The sequence below is a fragment of the Anomaloglossus baeobatrachus genome, chromosome 10, assembly GCF_048569485.1.
Source record: "Anomaloglossus baeobatrachus isolate aAnoBae1 chromosome 10, aAnoBae1.hap1, whole genome shotgun sequence".
Taxonomy (NCBI): Eukaryota; Metazoa; Chordata; class Amphibia; order Anura; family Aromobatidae; genus Anomaloglossus; species Anomaloglossus baeobatrachus.
The window spans coordinates 146,606,500-146,623,763 of NC_134362.1; the positions used below are offsets into that span (position 1 = coordinate 146,606,500).

Genomic DNA, 17,264 nt, shown 5'->3' on the forward strand with positions numbered 1-17,264 from the left:
AGGAAGAGTCCTTTCCCTTGGATTGCTTAATAATTTTATCCAATCGCTCGCCAAACAGTCGGTCGCCAGAAAAAGGCAAACCGGTCAAGAACTTTTTGGAAGCAGAGTCTGCCTTCCATTCGCGTAGCCACATGGCCCTGCGGACTGCCACAGAATTGGCTGATGCAACCCCTGTACGGCTAGCCGAGTCCAGGACAGCATTCATGGCGTAGGATGCAAATACTGACGCCTGAGAAGTCAAAGACGTTACTTGTGGCGCAGCGGTACGGGTGACCGCATTAATCTCAGACGGACAAGCTGAGATAGCCTGGAGTGCCCACACTGCTGCAAAGGCTGGGGGAAAAGATGCGCCTATGGCTTCATAGATGGATTTCAGTAGTAGCTCTATCTGCCTGTCCGTGGCATCCTTGAGCGATGCACCGTCAGCCACTGCTACTACGGATCTAGCCACCAGTCTAGAGACTGGAGGATCCACCTTGGGACACTGAGCCCAACCCTTAACCACGTCAGCGGGGAAGGGGTAACGTGTGTCATTAAGGCGTTTAGTAAAGAGCTTGTCCGGGAAAGCCCTGTGCTTCTGGACAGCATCTCTAAAGTTAGAGTGATCAAAGAAAGCACTCCGTGTACGTTTAGGAAACCTAAACTGGTGTTTCTCCTGTTGTGAAGCCGAATCCTCTGTAGGCGGAGTTGGGGGAGACAGATCTAGCACCTGGTTGATGGATGCTATAAGATCATTTACTATGGCGTCCCCTTCAGGTGTATCCAGATTGAGCGCAACGTCAGGATCAGAGTCCTGAGCTGCGACCTCCGCTTCCTCCTCTAGAGAATCCTCAAGCTGAGACCCCGAACTGCGTGAAGAAGTCAGGGAAGATTCTAAGCGAGCCCGCTTAGCTGGTCTGGGACTACGGTCCGTGCCGGAGTCCTGCACGCAATAACTAGAGGCCACACCAGGAACACGCTTAGTCGCAGACCGAGAGGGGCCTGGGGGTGATCCCGCAGTGCCCGGGGCCTGTGTAAGGGCCGGTCTGGACTGCAAAACCTCTAGAAACTTAGCAGACCATTTATCCATAGACTGAGCCATGGAATGAGAAAGCGACTCAGAGTTTGTCAGCTAAAACAGCAAACTCTGTCCCTGCCATCTAGACAGGGGGAGCCGGCGGATCTACCCGGGCCGAGGGACAGGGGCCGAGCATTGCTCACAGTGAGGATAGGTGGAACCTGCAGGTAGCAGAGCCGCACAAGAGGTACAGGTAGCAAAATAACCCTGTGCCTTGGCCCCCTTGCTCCTTGTGAACGACATGCTGTTGTCTCCCAGGAGCGTGATCACTGAGGGTATATAGCCACAAGTTAACCATACAGCTGAACCGGAAAAGTATACAATATAATGTATCTATATACAGTTCAGCACCCTAGGGGGACCAGCACCGGTAACCGGTGTGGCTTACCAACCGCTCCAGCGGTGTGTGGCCACCAGATTCCTAGCCTGGGGTCTCCCAGAGCTGCAGCAGACGTCCTCCACCGGCAGGATGTGTTAAAACATGGCTGTCGGCGTTCACAGGGGAGGAGGGAGCCGTGGGCGGACTTTACAAAAGTGCGGGAATCTGGTGCCCCATAGGGATTAGTGAGGGGGGAGGAGGACAGCTATGTGTGCTCCAGCCCTCACTGTCGGCGTCACGCCGACCGTCCCGCCCTTGCCCCTGACTGGCAGGCCTGTGGGCGGGCGTTTAATGTACTAGGCCGCAAAAGCCGGGGACTAAAGTAGAAACCGCGGCCGGCCAGCAGGCATAGTCCCGTACAAAAAACCAACACTGCATGCGGTGCAGCGTCCGAGGCCCAGGTGCTCCATGCACCGTCCCAAAGGGGACACAGAGTACCTGTAGTTGCAGGGCCTTGTCCCTGACGATACTCAGTCTCCTGTCCGGCAGATACCACCAGGGGCTGCGGAGGGAGCCCGGTCCCAGTGCCTGGATGACCGGATAGGATCCCACTTCACCCAGAGCCCCTAAGGGATGGGGAAGGAAAGCGGCATGTGGGCTCCAGCCTCTGTACCCGCAATGGGTACCTCAACCTTAACAACACCGCCGACTCAGTGGGGTGAGAAGGGAGCATGCCGGGGGCCCTGTAAAGGGCCCTCTTTTCTTCCATCCGAAATAGTCAGCAGCTGCTGCTGACTAAAATGTGGAGCATTGTGTGCATGTGTGCCTCCTTCAACACAAAGCTAAAAAACTGGTGGGCCCGTGATGCACGGGGGGTGTATAGGCAGAGGGGAGGGGTTACACTTTTTAAAGTGTAATACTTTGTGTGGCCTCCGGAGGCAGTAGCTATACACCCAATTGTCTGGGTCTCCCAATGGAGCGACAAAGAAAACCCAAATTGTTATAAAGAAAAAAGGTTAACATTAATAGGGGTGCCCAAACTTTTTCATATGACTGTAAGCACGGCAGCATCCGAAGATATATAAATCCTATGTTGGATCTTTGATTAAGAGATGACTAGACAAGATTCCCGGTTTTTGGAACCCAGTGAACTATTCTGTGTTATTCATTGATTTCTCTACAGTATATAATGATATATTCTGTATTATCTCTAGCTTTATAGACGAACTAATAACTGTGTTGGAACCTGAGCATTTTTATATAGACATTTTACCGACTCCTTTGTGCCGTTTCCTTGTTTGAATAAAAATATTTTGAATTTATTCTATAAAACTTTAATGATTTTCTAGCGTTTTTTCATGGTTACACCCAGGTATTTTTGCCTTAGGGTATCATTGAGAAGTAGTTGTATCTCATGAAAGCTAATTGATTCTCATTGGACATTTTTTCGTTTCTATATATAAGAGTATGCGCCCCCTTATATCTCCTGCTATACATGTTCCAGGACGGATGGCGCTCTCTTGTCACAGTCCTGTGGTCTCCACTTACATATGGTTACAGAATTATTATATATATTAAGAACTATGAAATACTGAAGCCGGTACAAGTCCAAGCATTTAGGTTGTACAGAAAGCGCCTCTGTCATTGGCCACGTCTTGAAGTTTTCTGAAGAGTGCGCTATGGTTTTCTGGGCATATCCGCTTTGCTGGAGATTCATTTCCATCCTCCAAAAGGATCCCTCTTTTCTTGGTTGGCGTCTCCCCTGTTCTGATCATGCTGTTGATATCTTGCAATTTCTATAGGTTAAAGCCAATGACAAAGTTAATAGAGCAGCATTTTATGGACACAGAACTTTAGAACTGAATTTTTTTTTCTAAACAGTCTGTACTAATCAAGTGACTGGTTTTACACATTTAGTTATTTGGTTTAAAGTAGGGGTCTCAAACACAATGCCCGAGGCTGCTTCTTGCGGCCCGCAAGCCCATGGCCCCTTGATGTTCGCAGCCATTACAAGTCAGCGCTTTATGGCAGATGACTGATTCGCCGATGCTACGCAGAGACAAGCTCTCTACACAGCTACTCCAATTGCAGCTGCCAGCCAATCAGAGGCCAACAGCTGATGTCATGTGCATCAGCTGCTGGCCTCTGATTGGCCGGTGACTGCTACTGGAATAGCTCTGTAGAGAGCTTGTCTCTGCTCAGCGATGGCAAATCATTCAACTGAAAGCAAGCACTGACCACGGTGGCCTCCTGCATCAAAGGACCACGAGCCTGTGGGCTGCAAGAAGCAGGAAACAGGACACCAATGGAATGGAGGAGAGGTAAGAAGAATCATTTTTGTTGTGAGTGTGTGTGTGTGTGTGTGTGTGTGTTTGTGTGTGTTTGTGTGTGTTTGTGTGTGTTTGTGTGTGTTTGTGTGTGTTTGTGTGTGTAGAACGGCACAATAGGGGACATTCCTACAGGATGAGACATTGCTAAAATGAGAGGATTAGTAAAGGGGACATTTCTACAAAAAGGGGACCAGGAAAAGAAGGGAATTTTGTTACTTACCGTAAATTCCTTTTCTTCTAGCTCCAATTGGGAGACCCAGACGATTGGGTGTATAGCTACTGCCTCCGGAGGCCACACAAAGCATTACACTAAAAAGTGTAAGGCCCCTCCCCTTCTGGCTATACACCCCCCGTGGGATCACGGGCTTGCTCAGTTTTAGTGCTAAAGCAAGAAGGAGGAAAGCCAATAACTGGTTTAAACAAATTCAATCCGAAGTAACATCGGAGAACTGAAAACCGTTCAACATGAACAACATGTGTACCCGAACAACCAAAAATCCCGAAGGAAACAGGGCGGGTGCTGGGTCTCCCAATTGGAGCTAGAAGAAAAGGAATTTACGGTAAGTAACAAAATTCCCTTCTTCTTCGGCGCTCCATTGGGAGACCCAGACGATTGGGACGTCCAAAAGCAGTCCCTGGGTGGGTAAATTAATACCTCATGTTAGAGCTGTAAAACAGCCCTTCCCTACAAGGAGGCAACCGCCGCCTGCAGGACTCTTCTACCTAAGCTGGCATCCGCCTAAGCGTAGGTATGCACCTGACAATGCTTGGTGAAAGTGTGCAGACTCGACCAGGTAGCTGCCTGGCACACCTGCTGAGCCGTAGCCTGGTGCCGTAATGCCTAGGGCGCACCCACGGCTCTGGTAGAATGGGCTTTCAGCCCTGATGGAACCGGAAGCCCAGCAGAACAGTAGGCTTCAAGAATTGGTTCCTTGATCCATCGAGCCAGGGTGGATTTGGAAGCCTGCGACTCTTTACGCTGATTAGCGACAAGCACAGAGAGTGCATCCGAGCGGCGCAGAGGCGCCGTGCGGGAAATGTAGATTCTGAGTGCTCTCACCAGATCCAACAAATGCAAATCCATTTCATATTGATGAAATGGATGAGGCAAAAGGAAGGTAAGGAGATATCCTGATTGAGATGAAAGGGGGATACCACCTTAGGGAGAACTCCGGAATCGGGCGCAGCACTGCCTTGCCTTGGTGAAACACCAGGAAGGAAGCTTTTGGATGACAGCGCTGCTAGCTCGGACACTCTCCTAAGAGACGTGACCGCTACCAGAAAGGCCTCTTTCTGGGAAAGTCGAGAGAGTGAAACATCTCTCAGAGGCTCGAAGGGCGGCTTCTGGAGAGCAATTAGTACCCTGTTCAGATCCCATGGGTCCAACGGCCGTTTGTACAGAGGGACAATGTGACAAACCTCCTGCAGGAACGCGTGTACCTGAGGAAGTGGTGCTAGGCGCTTCTGAAGAATACAGATAGCGCTGAGACTTGTCCTTTAAGGGAGCCGAGTGACAACCTTTTTCCAAACCAGATTGCAGGAAGGAAGGAAAAGTAGGGAATGCAAATGGGCAGGGAGACACTCCCTGAGCAGAGCATTAAGAGAAGAATATCCTCCACATCCTGTGGTAGATCTTGGCAGACGTCGGTTTTCTAGTCTGTCTCATGGTGGCAATGACGTCCTGAGATAATCCTGAAGACGCTAGGATTCAGGACTCAAAGGCCATACCGTCAGGTTCAGGGCCGTAGAATTCAGATGGAAAAAACGGCCCTTGGGACAGTAAGTCTGGCCGGGCTGGTAGTGCCCACGGTTGGCAGACCGTGAGATGCCACAGATCCGGGGACTACGACCTCCTCGGCCAGTCTGTGGCGATGAGGATGGCGCGGCGGCAAACGGACCTGATGTTGCGTAGCCCTCTGGGCAGCAGTGTCAGAGGGGGAAACACATAGGTAGCTGGAACTGCGACCAAACCTGAACTAAGGCGTCTGCCGCCAGAGCTCTTTGATCGTGATACCGCGCCATGAAAATCGGAACCTTGTTGTTGTGCCGAGACGCTATTAGGTCGACGTTCAGCATCCCCCAGCGTTGACAGATTTCCTGAAAACCGTCCGGGTGAAGATACCCTTCCCCTGCGTCCATACCCTGGCAACTGAGGAAGTCTGCTTCCCAGTTTTCTGCGCCCGGGATGTGAACTGCGGATATGGTGGATGCTCTGTCTTCCACCCCCATCAGACTCCGCCGGACTTCCTGGGAGGCTTGCCGACTGCGTGTTCCGCCTTGGTGGTAGATGTATGCCACCGCTGTGGAGTTGTCCGACTGAATTCGGATGTGTGTGCTTTCCAGCCACGGCTGGAAGGCTTGCAGGGCAAGATACACTGCCCAGATTTCCAGCACATTGATTTGAAGGATGGACTCCTCTGAAGAGAGTCCTTGACCGTCTGAGAAGGGGGACGTTCCTTCTAGGGACGTCGACTTCCCATCCCATTGGCAAAGAATGCCACATTGGAGTGGACGCAGATGAAACTGCGCGAAAGTGACTGCCTCTGCATGAGGCGTGTTAAGGGGTGTGACTGGCCGTGAAGGAGAGACTGCACCCCCGTCTGTAGTGAACGCTGTTTGTCCAGCGGAAGCTTCACTATCGCTGAGGGAGCGTGACACTCCATGCCCAGATATGTCAGCGATTGGGTCGGTGTCAGATTTAACCTTGAGAAGTTGATGATCCACCCGAAACTCTGGAGAGTCTCCAGCGCTACGCTCAGGCTGTGTTGGCATGCCTCTTGAGAGGGTGCCTTGACAAGTCGACCGTCCAAGGAAGGATCACCGAGTGACCCTGAGAGTGCAGGACTGCTCCCACTGCTGCCCTGAACTTGGTGAAAACCCGTAGGGCTGTCGCCAGACCGAAGGGCAGGGTTACGAACTGAAGATGCTCGTCTTCAATAACGAAACGTAGCAAACGTTGGTGCTCTGGAGCAATCGGCACGTGGAGATAAGCATCCTGATGTCTATTGATGCTAGGAAATCTCCTTGAGACATTGAGGCAATGACGGAGCGGAGGGATGCCATCCGGAACCGCCTGGCCTTCACGTGCTTGTTGAGCAGTTTTAGGTCCCCCACAATCAGATTGGAGGAAAAACCGTGTCTTGTTCCTGAAGAGGAACAGGAATTACCACTCCTTCTGCCTGCAGAAGAGCATCGGCTCGGTGGGTAGGTGGGGAAGTTCTGAAGAATCGAGCCGGAGGCCGAGAACAGAACTCTATCCTGTACACGTGAGACACAATGTCTCTCACCCACCGGTCTGTGACCTGTGGCAGCTAAATGTCGCCAAGGCGAGAGAGTCTGCCACCAACCGCGGATGCGGAGAGAGAGAGCTTAAAGTCATGAGGAGACCGCCTTGGAAGCGGTTCCTCTGGCTGCCTTCCTTGGGCGTGATTGAGCCCGCCTGGAATCTGAGCCCCTCTGAGCCTTTTGAGCCCTTTTGGACTATGACAATTTGGACCTGCCCGAGCCTGGGAAGGACCGAAACCTCGACTGTCTCTCTCGGACAGCATTAATAGGGTAAGTCGCAATGCAGACATTGCGAGGATAAGGACGCTACCTGCGGCACAGATGTACCTGTGCTCAAGACCAGCTGCGCAAGACCAGCTGACATAGCTTAGAGTGCCCATACGGCTGCGAATGCCGGAGCAACCGACACGCCGATAGCTTCATAGACAGATTTCAACCAGAGGTCCATCTGTCTGTCAATGGCATCTTTAAGTGAAGTCCCATCTCCACTGCAACTATGGATCTAGCCGCAAGCCTGGAGATTGGGGGATCCACCTTTGGACCCTGGGTCCAGCGCCTGACCACGTCAGGGGGAAAGGGATAACATGTATCCTTAATACATTTGGAGAAACGCTTATCTGGTAAGCGTGGTGATTCTGAGCTGCTTCTCTGAAGTCAGCGTGGCCAGAAAAGTACTCAATGTACGCTTGAGATACTGAAATGGGATTTCTCCTGCTGGGAAGCTGACTCCTCCACTGAAGGAGCTGGGGGAGAGATATCCAACATGCCATTGCTGGACGCTATAAGATCATTCACCATGGCGTCACCATCCGGTGTATCCGGATTGAGAGCGGTGTCAGGATCAAAGTCCTGATCAGCTACGTCTGCCTCATCATACAGAGAGTCCTCTGCTGTGACCCTGACTAGTGATGAGGCCGAGTGCCGCTCCCAGCGAGCTCGCTTAGGCTGTCTGGGACTGTCGTCCGTGTCAGAGCCTTCACTCTGGAATGCCTGGGACCCCCCCGGAGCACTGATTTTGTTCCAAATGAGGGTGGCCAGGGAGCAATGATCAAGATTGCCCATGGCCTGTCTGGACTGCAAGTCACTATCCCATGACAATCTATCAGCCGAAACTGCAACACCGTCCCTGTCCATGGACAGGGTTCACAGGTGGTTCCTTTGGCCACCTCTAGTAGAGACCCCGGCTGACCAAGTGCTACAGGGGAGCATTGCACACAACGGGGGTCAGTGGAACCTGCCGGTGGAACAGTATCACATGCAGTAAAAGCAGCATAGAAAGCCTGTGTTGCTTTTTTGCTGCTGTAGTCTAGCCATCTAGGAGCATATAGCCAAGAATAGCGACCGTACAGTGCAATGTATAGCATACAAGCATAAAGTACAAATGAGCACTTCAGCACATGCAATATGAGCAGCTTAGAAAGCCTGTGCCTTGGCACCCTTGCTTTTTTGCTGCTGTAGACTAACCATCTAGGAGAATATCGCCAAGAATAGCGACCGTACAGTGCAATGTATAGCATACAAGCGTAAGTACAACTGAACACTTCAGCACATGCAATACAAGCAGCCTAGAAAAACTGTGCCTTAGCACCTTTGCTTTTTTGCTGCTGTAGTCTAGCCATTCTAGGAGAATATAGCCAAGAATAGCGACCGTACAGTGCAATGTATAGCATACAAGCATAAGTACAAATGAACACTTCAGCACATGCAATACAAGCAGCATAGAAAGCCTGTGCCTTAGCACCCTTGCTTTTTTGCTGCTGTTGTCTCGCCATCTAAGAGGGCATATAGCCAAAAATAGCGACCTACAGTGCAGTGTAAGCATAAAATACAAATGGACACAACGGTATTTAGTGGGGTCAGCACTTCAGGTGCTGCTTACCGCCCGCCTATAGGCGGGTGTGTGGTCGCCAGAGTCCTGTGCCTGGTTGCCCAGAGCTTGTCTCCGTTCTCCAGCTCGGACTGCAGGAATGGCTGCCGGCGTCCTTCTCCAGCTCGTGTGACGAGGGGCGGGCCGTGGGCGTGCCCCAGGCCAAGAGCGGGAAACCGGCGTCCCACTGTGTCCAGTGAAGGGGGCTGGAGAATGCAAAGCAGACTCCAGCCCTCGGCGCTGACTTTCTGTACAGCGTCCCGCCTCTCCCCTGACTGGCAGGGCTGGGGGCGGGAACGAAACGAAAACTAGGCCGCAAAGCCGGGGACTCGAGTAATAAGCGCGGCCGTCCTATGTGCACGGCCAGCGCGGAGTCCCCGGCGCACCACAAGTCCCAGCCGCGCCACAGTGTAAAAACACCCAGCAGCGGCCCGGCGCGGCAGTTCCCAATACATAAATTCACACAGCAAAGCTGCCGTGAATAATAGCACGAGCGCTCCGCGCTGTTGTCCCCGGCGCACTAGCACTCCCAGCAATGCTGGTGTGTGTGTGCGCGATGTGTACGGGGACACAGAGTACCTTAATGTAGCAGGGCCCTGTCCCTGACGATACTCAGCTCCATATCCAGCAGGTTCTCTGGGTCTGTGGATGGAGCCCGGTCTCAGTGCCTGGAGACCTGTAAGATCCCACTTCACCCAGAGCCCTGAGGGGGGATGGGGAAGGAAAACAGCATGTGGGCTCCAGCCTCCGTACCCGCAATGGGTACCTCAACCTTAACAAACACCCGACAAAAGTGGGGTGAGAAGGGAGCATGCTGGGGGCCCCATATGGGCCCACTTTTCTTCCATCCGACATAGTCAGCAGCTGCTGCTGACTAAAAACAGTGGAGCTATGCGTGGATGTCTGACCTCCTTCGCACAAAGCTTGAAAACTGAGCAAGCCCGTGATCCCACGGGGGGTGTATAGCCAGAAGGGGAGGGGCCTTACACTTTTTAGTGTAATGCTTTGTGTGGCCTCCGGAGGCAGTAGCTATACACCCAATCGTCTGGGTCTCCCAATGGAGCGCCGAAGAAAAGGACATTACTACAAGAAGAGGACCAGCATGTGCACATTAGTAAAAGGGGACAATGAAGGGCACATTACTATAGGATGTGGATCAGAATTGGGCACATTACCACAGGATAGGAACCAAGATGTGCACATAACTACAGAATGGGCACATTACTTTGCGATGGAGACAAAGGTGGGCACATTACTACAGGATGGGAACAAGAATGGGCACCTTACTTCAAGGGGACAAGGAGTGGCACATTACTACAGGATGTGGACCAGGAAGGGCACATTAATACAAGGGGACACATATGGGCACATTAGTACAAGAGGAGAAGGATGGGCACATTACTAGAAGCAGTTGGCCAAAATTACTATATGGTACTAATTGTAAAACAATATTACCTAAAAAAAAAAAAAAAAAGGGGATAAAATGTGAAAATATATAATAATATATATATATATATATATATATATATATATATATATATATATATATATATATATATATATATATATATATATATATATATATATATAAATATAAAAAGCATGACTTTTTTACCAAGTGCTTTTTTATATATAAACAAAAAAGTGCCCATGTGTTATAACAAACAAGAAAAAATGTTCAAAAGCAGCGATCCAAAAGTGTAGAGAGAAAAAAAATGGTATTACTAATGATGTAATTTTGTCCTGCAAAGAATGTGGCCCCCAAAATTATTTTGACACCCCAGGTCTAAAGAGAATCTGTCAAAATACTTTTGCTATGTAAGTTGAGAGCAGCATGATGTAGGGGCAGAGAGCCCAATTCTAAGGATGTGACAAGTACTAACTTTCTGTAGTATCAATAAAATCAGTGCTTTATCAACAGGAGATTATCACTGCTGGACTAGGTCTCACATGCAGACCAATGCAGCTAACCAGTGTAACCCTGCCCCCACTGCTGATTGGCAACTTGCTCTACAATGTACAGTGTACACAGAAAACTGCCAATCAGTAGTGTGGGCGGAGTTACACAGCCTATACCCCTGATCACTGCCCAAATTTTAAAATGACGGTTACTGTTTAAATGCAGAATTTGTAACCATCTTATACAGTTTTGCTCAGTAAGTGGCCTCTAACACCTTGACTGATATATAACATTTCTCTACAGAACGGGCAAGCATTCCTATCTCAGCCGTGAAAAGACTAGTCTATATGCGACGGCCAGAGAAGCCCGGGATCGTGGAAGCTGTTGAGTGCGGGGTACGGCCCCGTTTTTGATGGATGACATGGGAACACCCATTGTACCTCTTATCTGAGCAGACAGAAGTGCAGGGGTCTTTATGTACATACTTGCATCTAACAGTGTGTGTATCCCACTTACCTTTGCAGGACTGAGGTTAAAATAATATAAGAGCTTCTCCTTCGGGGACAGCGCAGGAGTATCCTCATTGTGAGGGGAGATGTAGAGCGGGTGACTGTGAGACAACTGCACCCGGCGAGGAGACAAGATCCGCATGGAAGGATAAGGAGAGACCGGGGTCGCTTCATTCTGTGAGACAAAACGGGCAGAGTGAAGAGCTGAACAGGACTGGAAGCAGCAAAATAGTCAGAATATGGGGGTGAATGGGCCATCCTAAAAGGAGATACAATTCATCTGTCACTTTAACCAAATAAAACATTATCAGTAAGAAGATGAGGAATCTATCATGTTCCTCAACCAGATATAGCTGCTACCAGAGAGATAACACTCCTGACAACTTCGCTCTCTGCTTGAGACATCAACACTCCTGACAACCTCCACTCTCTGCTGGAGACATCAACACTCCTGACAACCTCCACTAGAGACATCAACATTCCTGACAACCTCCACTGGAGACCTCAACACCCCTGACAACCTCTGCTGGAGACATCAACTCTCCTGACAACCTCGCCCTCTACTGGACTGGAAACATCAACACTCACCCTTTGCTGGAGATATCAACACTCCTGACAACGTCCACGCTCCGCTGGAAACATGAATGCCCCTGACAACCTCCGCTAAAGTCATCAACGCTCCTGACAAACTCCTCCCTATACCATGTGTCATCAGGAGCAAGAGTCATTTTCCCAGTGAAGCCCAGTTGAGTATCACAAGCACTGCAGGAGACCCCTTTCATAACATTGTGCTAGGAAATAACTGAAGAAGGAGTTGCACAAGTAGTGCACAACTCCTTTAAAAGGTTAACAAGGTTGAAAATGCCAAAAAAAAAAAGGGATTTTTGTGTACTCACCGTAAAATCGTTTTCTCTTAGCCATCATTGGGGGACACAGGACCATGGGTGTTATGCTTCCTATCCATAGGAGGACACTAAGTAGATGCAAAAAGCATTAGCTCCTTCTCTGCAGTATACACCCCCTGGCCGGGCCAGGCAACCTCAGTTTTAGTACACAAGCAGTAGGAGAAAAAAATAAAAATAGTAAAAACTTATCTCAACGGAGAAACATAAGAAAAAAAAAAGAGTCATAACCAAATAAGGTACTGAGAGAACCAAGGCCCAACAGGGCAACAGGGTGGGTGCTGTGTCCCCCAATGATGGCTAAGAGAAAACGATTTTACGGTGAGTACACAAAAATCCGTTTTTCTCCGACGCCTCATTGGGGGACACAGGATCATGGGATGTCCTAAAGCAGTCCATGGGTGGGAAAAAGAAAAGACGACAACACAACCCAAGGACTAGGAACCAGACCCAGACAGCCTGGAACGCCTACTGAGAGAGGTGCTCTACTGCCGTTTGCAGAATTTTCCTACCCAGATTTGCCTCAGCTGAAACCTGGGTATGGACTCTGTAATGCTTTGAAAAAGTATGTAGGCTAGACCAGGTCGCAGCCTTACACACCTGTTCCATTGAAGCCTGATGCCGAATGGGCCACGAAGCGCCAACAGCTTGCGTGGCATGAGCCCGCAGCCCACTAGGAATGGGCTTGAGTTGCAAGCGGTAGACTTCCTGGATCGCAGAGCGAATCCAGCGAGCCAGAGTTGCCTTTGAAGCTGCATGTCCCTTCTTAGGCCCCTCAGGAATGACGAACAAAGAGTCCGTTTTCCTAAAGGGGGCTGTCCTGGATATGTAATATCTGAGAGCTCTGACGAGGTTTAACGAATGCAGAGACCTTTCCACCCTATGAACTGGGTGTGGACAAAAAGAACGCAGAACAATGTCCTCGTTCAAATGAAACGGGGTAGGAACCTTTGGAAGAAAATCCGGAAGGGGGCGCAGAACCACTTTGTCCTAATGAAAGAACAGAAAAGGCTCGCGGCAAGAGAGTGCTGCCAGCTCCAAAACCCGTCTGATGGATGTAATTGCCACCAGGAATGTTACCTTCCAGGACGGAAGAGCAAAGGAGGATTCCTTGAGAGGTTCAAAAGGGAGACCTCTGGAGACCGTGCAGAACGAGATTGAGGTCCCATGGGTCCAGCGGCCGTTTGTGCGGGGGAACTAGATGGGAAACGCCCTGGAGGAAGGTCTTGACTTGCGGTTTTTGAGCCAGGCGGCATTGGTAGAAGATTGAGAGCACTGAGACCTCCCCTTAAGGGAACTGAGAGCCAACCCCGCTTGCAAGCCAGACTGCAGAAAGTCGAGAATTTTGGGGATGGCCAGAGGCATAGGCTGGACGTTAGTTTCCCTGCACCATGAAAAGAAGATTTTCCACGTACGGTGGTAAATGCGGGATGAAGCAGGCTTTCGGGCGCTAATCATGGTGGAGATAACCGCGGGGGAGAACCCCGCTCTTGTTAATACCCAGGTCTCAATGACCATGCCGTCAGCTTCAGGGCTCTGGAGTTCGGATGGGAAATGGGCCCTTGGGTCAGCAAGTCTGGGATGTCTGGAAGGCGCCACGGTACGTCTGCGAGCATTTGTACTAATTCGGCGTACCAGGCACACCAGGGCCAGTCCGGTGCTATCAGTGTCACCGGGACTCCCTCTGCCTTGATCTTCCTGATTACCCACAGCAGCAGGGGTAGAGGTGGAAATATGTAAGGCAGGCGGAAGTGGTGCCAGGAGCAGACTAGGGCATCTGCGCCGATGGGCTGCGGGTCGCGTGACCTGGCTATGAACACGGGTACCTTTGCGTTCAACCTTGAGGCCATTAGATCCACGTCTGGTGTGCCCCAGCGAGTGCAGATGTGTAGAAACACTTCTGGGTGGAGAAACCATTCTCCGGCGGCCAGGCCTTGGCGACTTAGAAAGTCTGCTGCCCAGTACTCTACCCCCGGTATGTGTACCGCTGATATCACTGACCCAGTCGATTCGGCCCAGCGAGGATCTTGTGGGCCTCGAGATAAGCCGCTTCGCTGCGGGTGCCCCCCTGCGGATTGGTATAGGCTACAACTGTCGCATTGTCCGATTGGACTCAAATCTGACGACCCGCTAGCAGAGGGCAGAACGCCCTGAGCGCGAGGAAAATCGGGCGGATTTCCAGGATGTTTATGGGTAGGGAACACTCCTGGGGCGTCCACCGTCCTTGAGCAGTGTGGTGCCGGTACACTGCTCCCCAGCCTAGGAGGCTGGAGTCCGTGGTCAGGACCAGCCAGTTCACTGGGAGAAAAGATCTCCCCTTCGATAGGGATGAGGACCGAAGCCACCAGCGGAGTGCATACCTGACTGAAGGCCTTAGGTTAAGATGTTTGTCCAGGGAGAAGGGGCTCTTGTCCCAGACAGCTAGAAGGGCTAGCTGCAGTGGGCGGAGGTGCAGTTGAGCAAAAAGGTACTGCCTCCATAGCCGTCACCATCCTGCCGAGCACCTTCATGCTGAATCGAATGGAGCGAGACGGAGGACGTAGAATGCAGCGTACCGCTTGTCGAAGAGCGATCGCCTTGTCCTGAGGGAGACAGCTCAAGCCCCGACGGGTGTCCAGGAACATGCCCAGGAAGGTGATGGATTGTGCTGGGACCTGGGATGATTTGTCTAGATTCAGTAGCCACCCTAAGCGGGATAGGGTGTCCACGGTGATCTGTACGCTGGTTGAGCAGTCGCGTAAGGAGGTGGCCTTGATGAGGAAGTCGTCCAAGTAAGGGAGAACGACTACTCCCCTGGCGTGAAGGACGCTCATTGTGGCCGCCTTGACTTTGGTGAAGACCCTTGGTGCGGTGGCAAGGCTGAAGGGTAGGGCTACGAATTGAAAATGTGAGTCCTGAACTGCGAAGCGGAGGAACTTTTGGTGATCTGGAGCGATGGGTATGTGCAGGTACGCGTCCTTGATATCTATGGAGGCGAGGAATTCCCCTTCGACCATGGATGCAATAATGGACCTTAGGGACTCCATTCTGAATCTCCGTACGTGCACATGTTTGTTCAGGTGTTTGAGGTCCAGGATGGGTTGAACTGACCCATCCTTTTTGGGGACCACAAAGAGGTTGGAATAAAAACCCCTGAACTTCTCGTCGTCCGGGACGGGTATTATCACTCCTGCTGTTTGGAGCGAGTGGATTGCTGAGGAAAAAGGCCTTGCGTCGTTTGAGTCTTTGGGGGGGGTTTGAGAGAAGGAACCGACTCGGGGGTCTGGTCCGAAATTCTATGTGGTAACCGGAAGACACAAGGTCTTGCACCCATTTGTCGTCTGAGGCGGCAGCCCAGATGTGTTGACAGAGCCGCAGTCGACCTCCTACAATGAGTGTGTCTTCCGGGGCGCCAAAGGAGTCATGAGTGGGGGAAAAACGTCATGGACTAGTCTCCCTAGTCCTGGACCGTTTCGGTCTAGGCTGCCATGACGAAGTGTGTTTCGGGGAGAGCTGAGAAGGTCCGTCCCTGCGTAGTCCGCGGCTAGTGGCGGGGACAGAGCGGGATGTCGACCAACCAAATGAGTTCCGAAAGGAGCGGAAAGAGGACTGTGGACGTCTGGTGAAGGTCGTCCTGGGCTTCAGGTGGGGAAGGGAGGTACTTTTTTCCTCCCGTGGCGTCAGAAATGAGCTTGTCCAGACGTTCGCCAAACAATCGGTCTGGAAAAAAGGGAAGGCCCGTGAGAGACTTCTTGGAAGCAGAGTCCGCTCGCCATTGTCGGAGCCAGAGAGCTCTATGGATGGTTATGGTATTTGAGGCGGCAAAAGCTGCGCAGGTAGCAGCATCAATGGAGGCCTGCATGAGGTACTCCGCCGCAGCGGCAATTTGAGCTGTTACCTCTGTGACGGTATGAGGGAACTGGGATTCCTCAAGCGAAGTGTTAAGGGATTCTGCCCAGACTGAGATCTCCTTTGCGACCCACATAGAGGCAAAGGAGGGCGAGAGGGAGGAACCCGCAGCCTCAAAGGCAGAGCGGGCGAGGTGCTCCACCTGTCTGTCGGGTCCTTGATGGAGGAACCATCGGGTAAAGACAGGAGCATTTTTGTGGCAAGGCAGGGGACCGGGAGGGGTTGGGGGGGTCGACCGAGGGCGGATCGGCCCAGCCCTTAGGGGCAGGTGAGGCAAAAGGGTACCGGGACTCCATGAGTTTACGGTTACCGAAGCGCCTGTCAGGCTTCTCCCTTTGCTTTTTGAGGATATCCTGAAACTCTGGGTGATCAGCGAAAACCTTTTGGGGTTTCCTTGCCCTCTTAAAGGAGACCACATGGTCAGTGGTAGTGGATGGTGGATCCTCCACATGCAGAGTTTGGTTGATTGCTGCTATAAGAGAGTCTATTGCAGTTTGATCATCTGGGGAGGGTGAAACCAAGGAATCATCCTAGTACAAACAGCATTCTCCCTCCTCCAGCTCTTCAGAAGCCGTGGAGCGTGTGGGAGAGCCTGCCCTGTGTGCTCCCGAGGGAGAGCCATGGGGGCCATGAGAGAGTGCTTGAGACACCCGGCCGTGTGCTCTTTTCCTGATCCCTGCAACCGGTGCAGCATGGGCCCGGATTACCTCAGAGGAATCCTCCATAGGGGTATCGTCAGGCTGCGTTCCATCCAGGGGCCCAGGAAGGGTGTGGAGGACGACATTGCATAGCCAGCACCAGGTTCTGTGACAGTTTTTCCATGGATTGGGACAGAAACTGTGCCCATTCCGGTGGGCTGGGAGCCCTAGGCTCTGGGCTGACGGTTGCGGCGGAGGTGGCGGGGGGGGGGGGGGGGTTTGGGGGGCTATAGGGGCACAGGACTCACAGAGAGAGAGGTGTGTTTACGTGGTAGCTCAGCGTGGCAGGCAGTGCAGGCTGAATAATAGACTATGTGAGCCTTAGCATTCTTAGTACCCTTAGAGTTCTGCATGTTCCTAATGGGAGTATGCCAGGAGGGGGGGAGCAATGATATGCAGAGCTACAAGTGAAGCAGTGGGAAGCAAGGATTGTATTTGCTTCGGTGTACCTCACCAGAATCAGCCAATGGCCCTGCGTCCTCAGGAAGGAGTCTCTGTGGAGATCTTCG

At 51.5% G+C, this 17,264-nt stretch overlaps 1 protein-coding gene across 1 annotated transcript in view; it reads right to left on the minus strand.

Moving 5' to 3' along the window:
• Nucleotides 1-2,731: 2,731 nt before the first annotated feature.
• RBL2 (RB transcriptional corepressor like 2) overlaps nt 2,732-17,264 on the minus strand; it is a 166,733-nt gene continuing 152,200 nt past the window's right edge. Inside the window, exons 21-22 of the mRNA XM_075325723.1 lie at nt 11,275-11,442; nt 2,732-3,172 (exon numbers count right to left, since the gene is read on the minus strand). Of these exons, the coding sequence (XP_075181838.1) occupies nt 2,993-3,172; nt 11,275-11,442 (348 nt within the window). The 3' untranslated portion in view covers nt 2,732-2,992. The remainder of the gene's footprint in view (nt 3,173-11,274; nt 11,443-17,264) is intronic.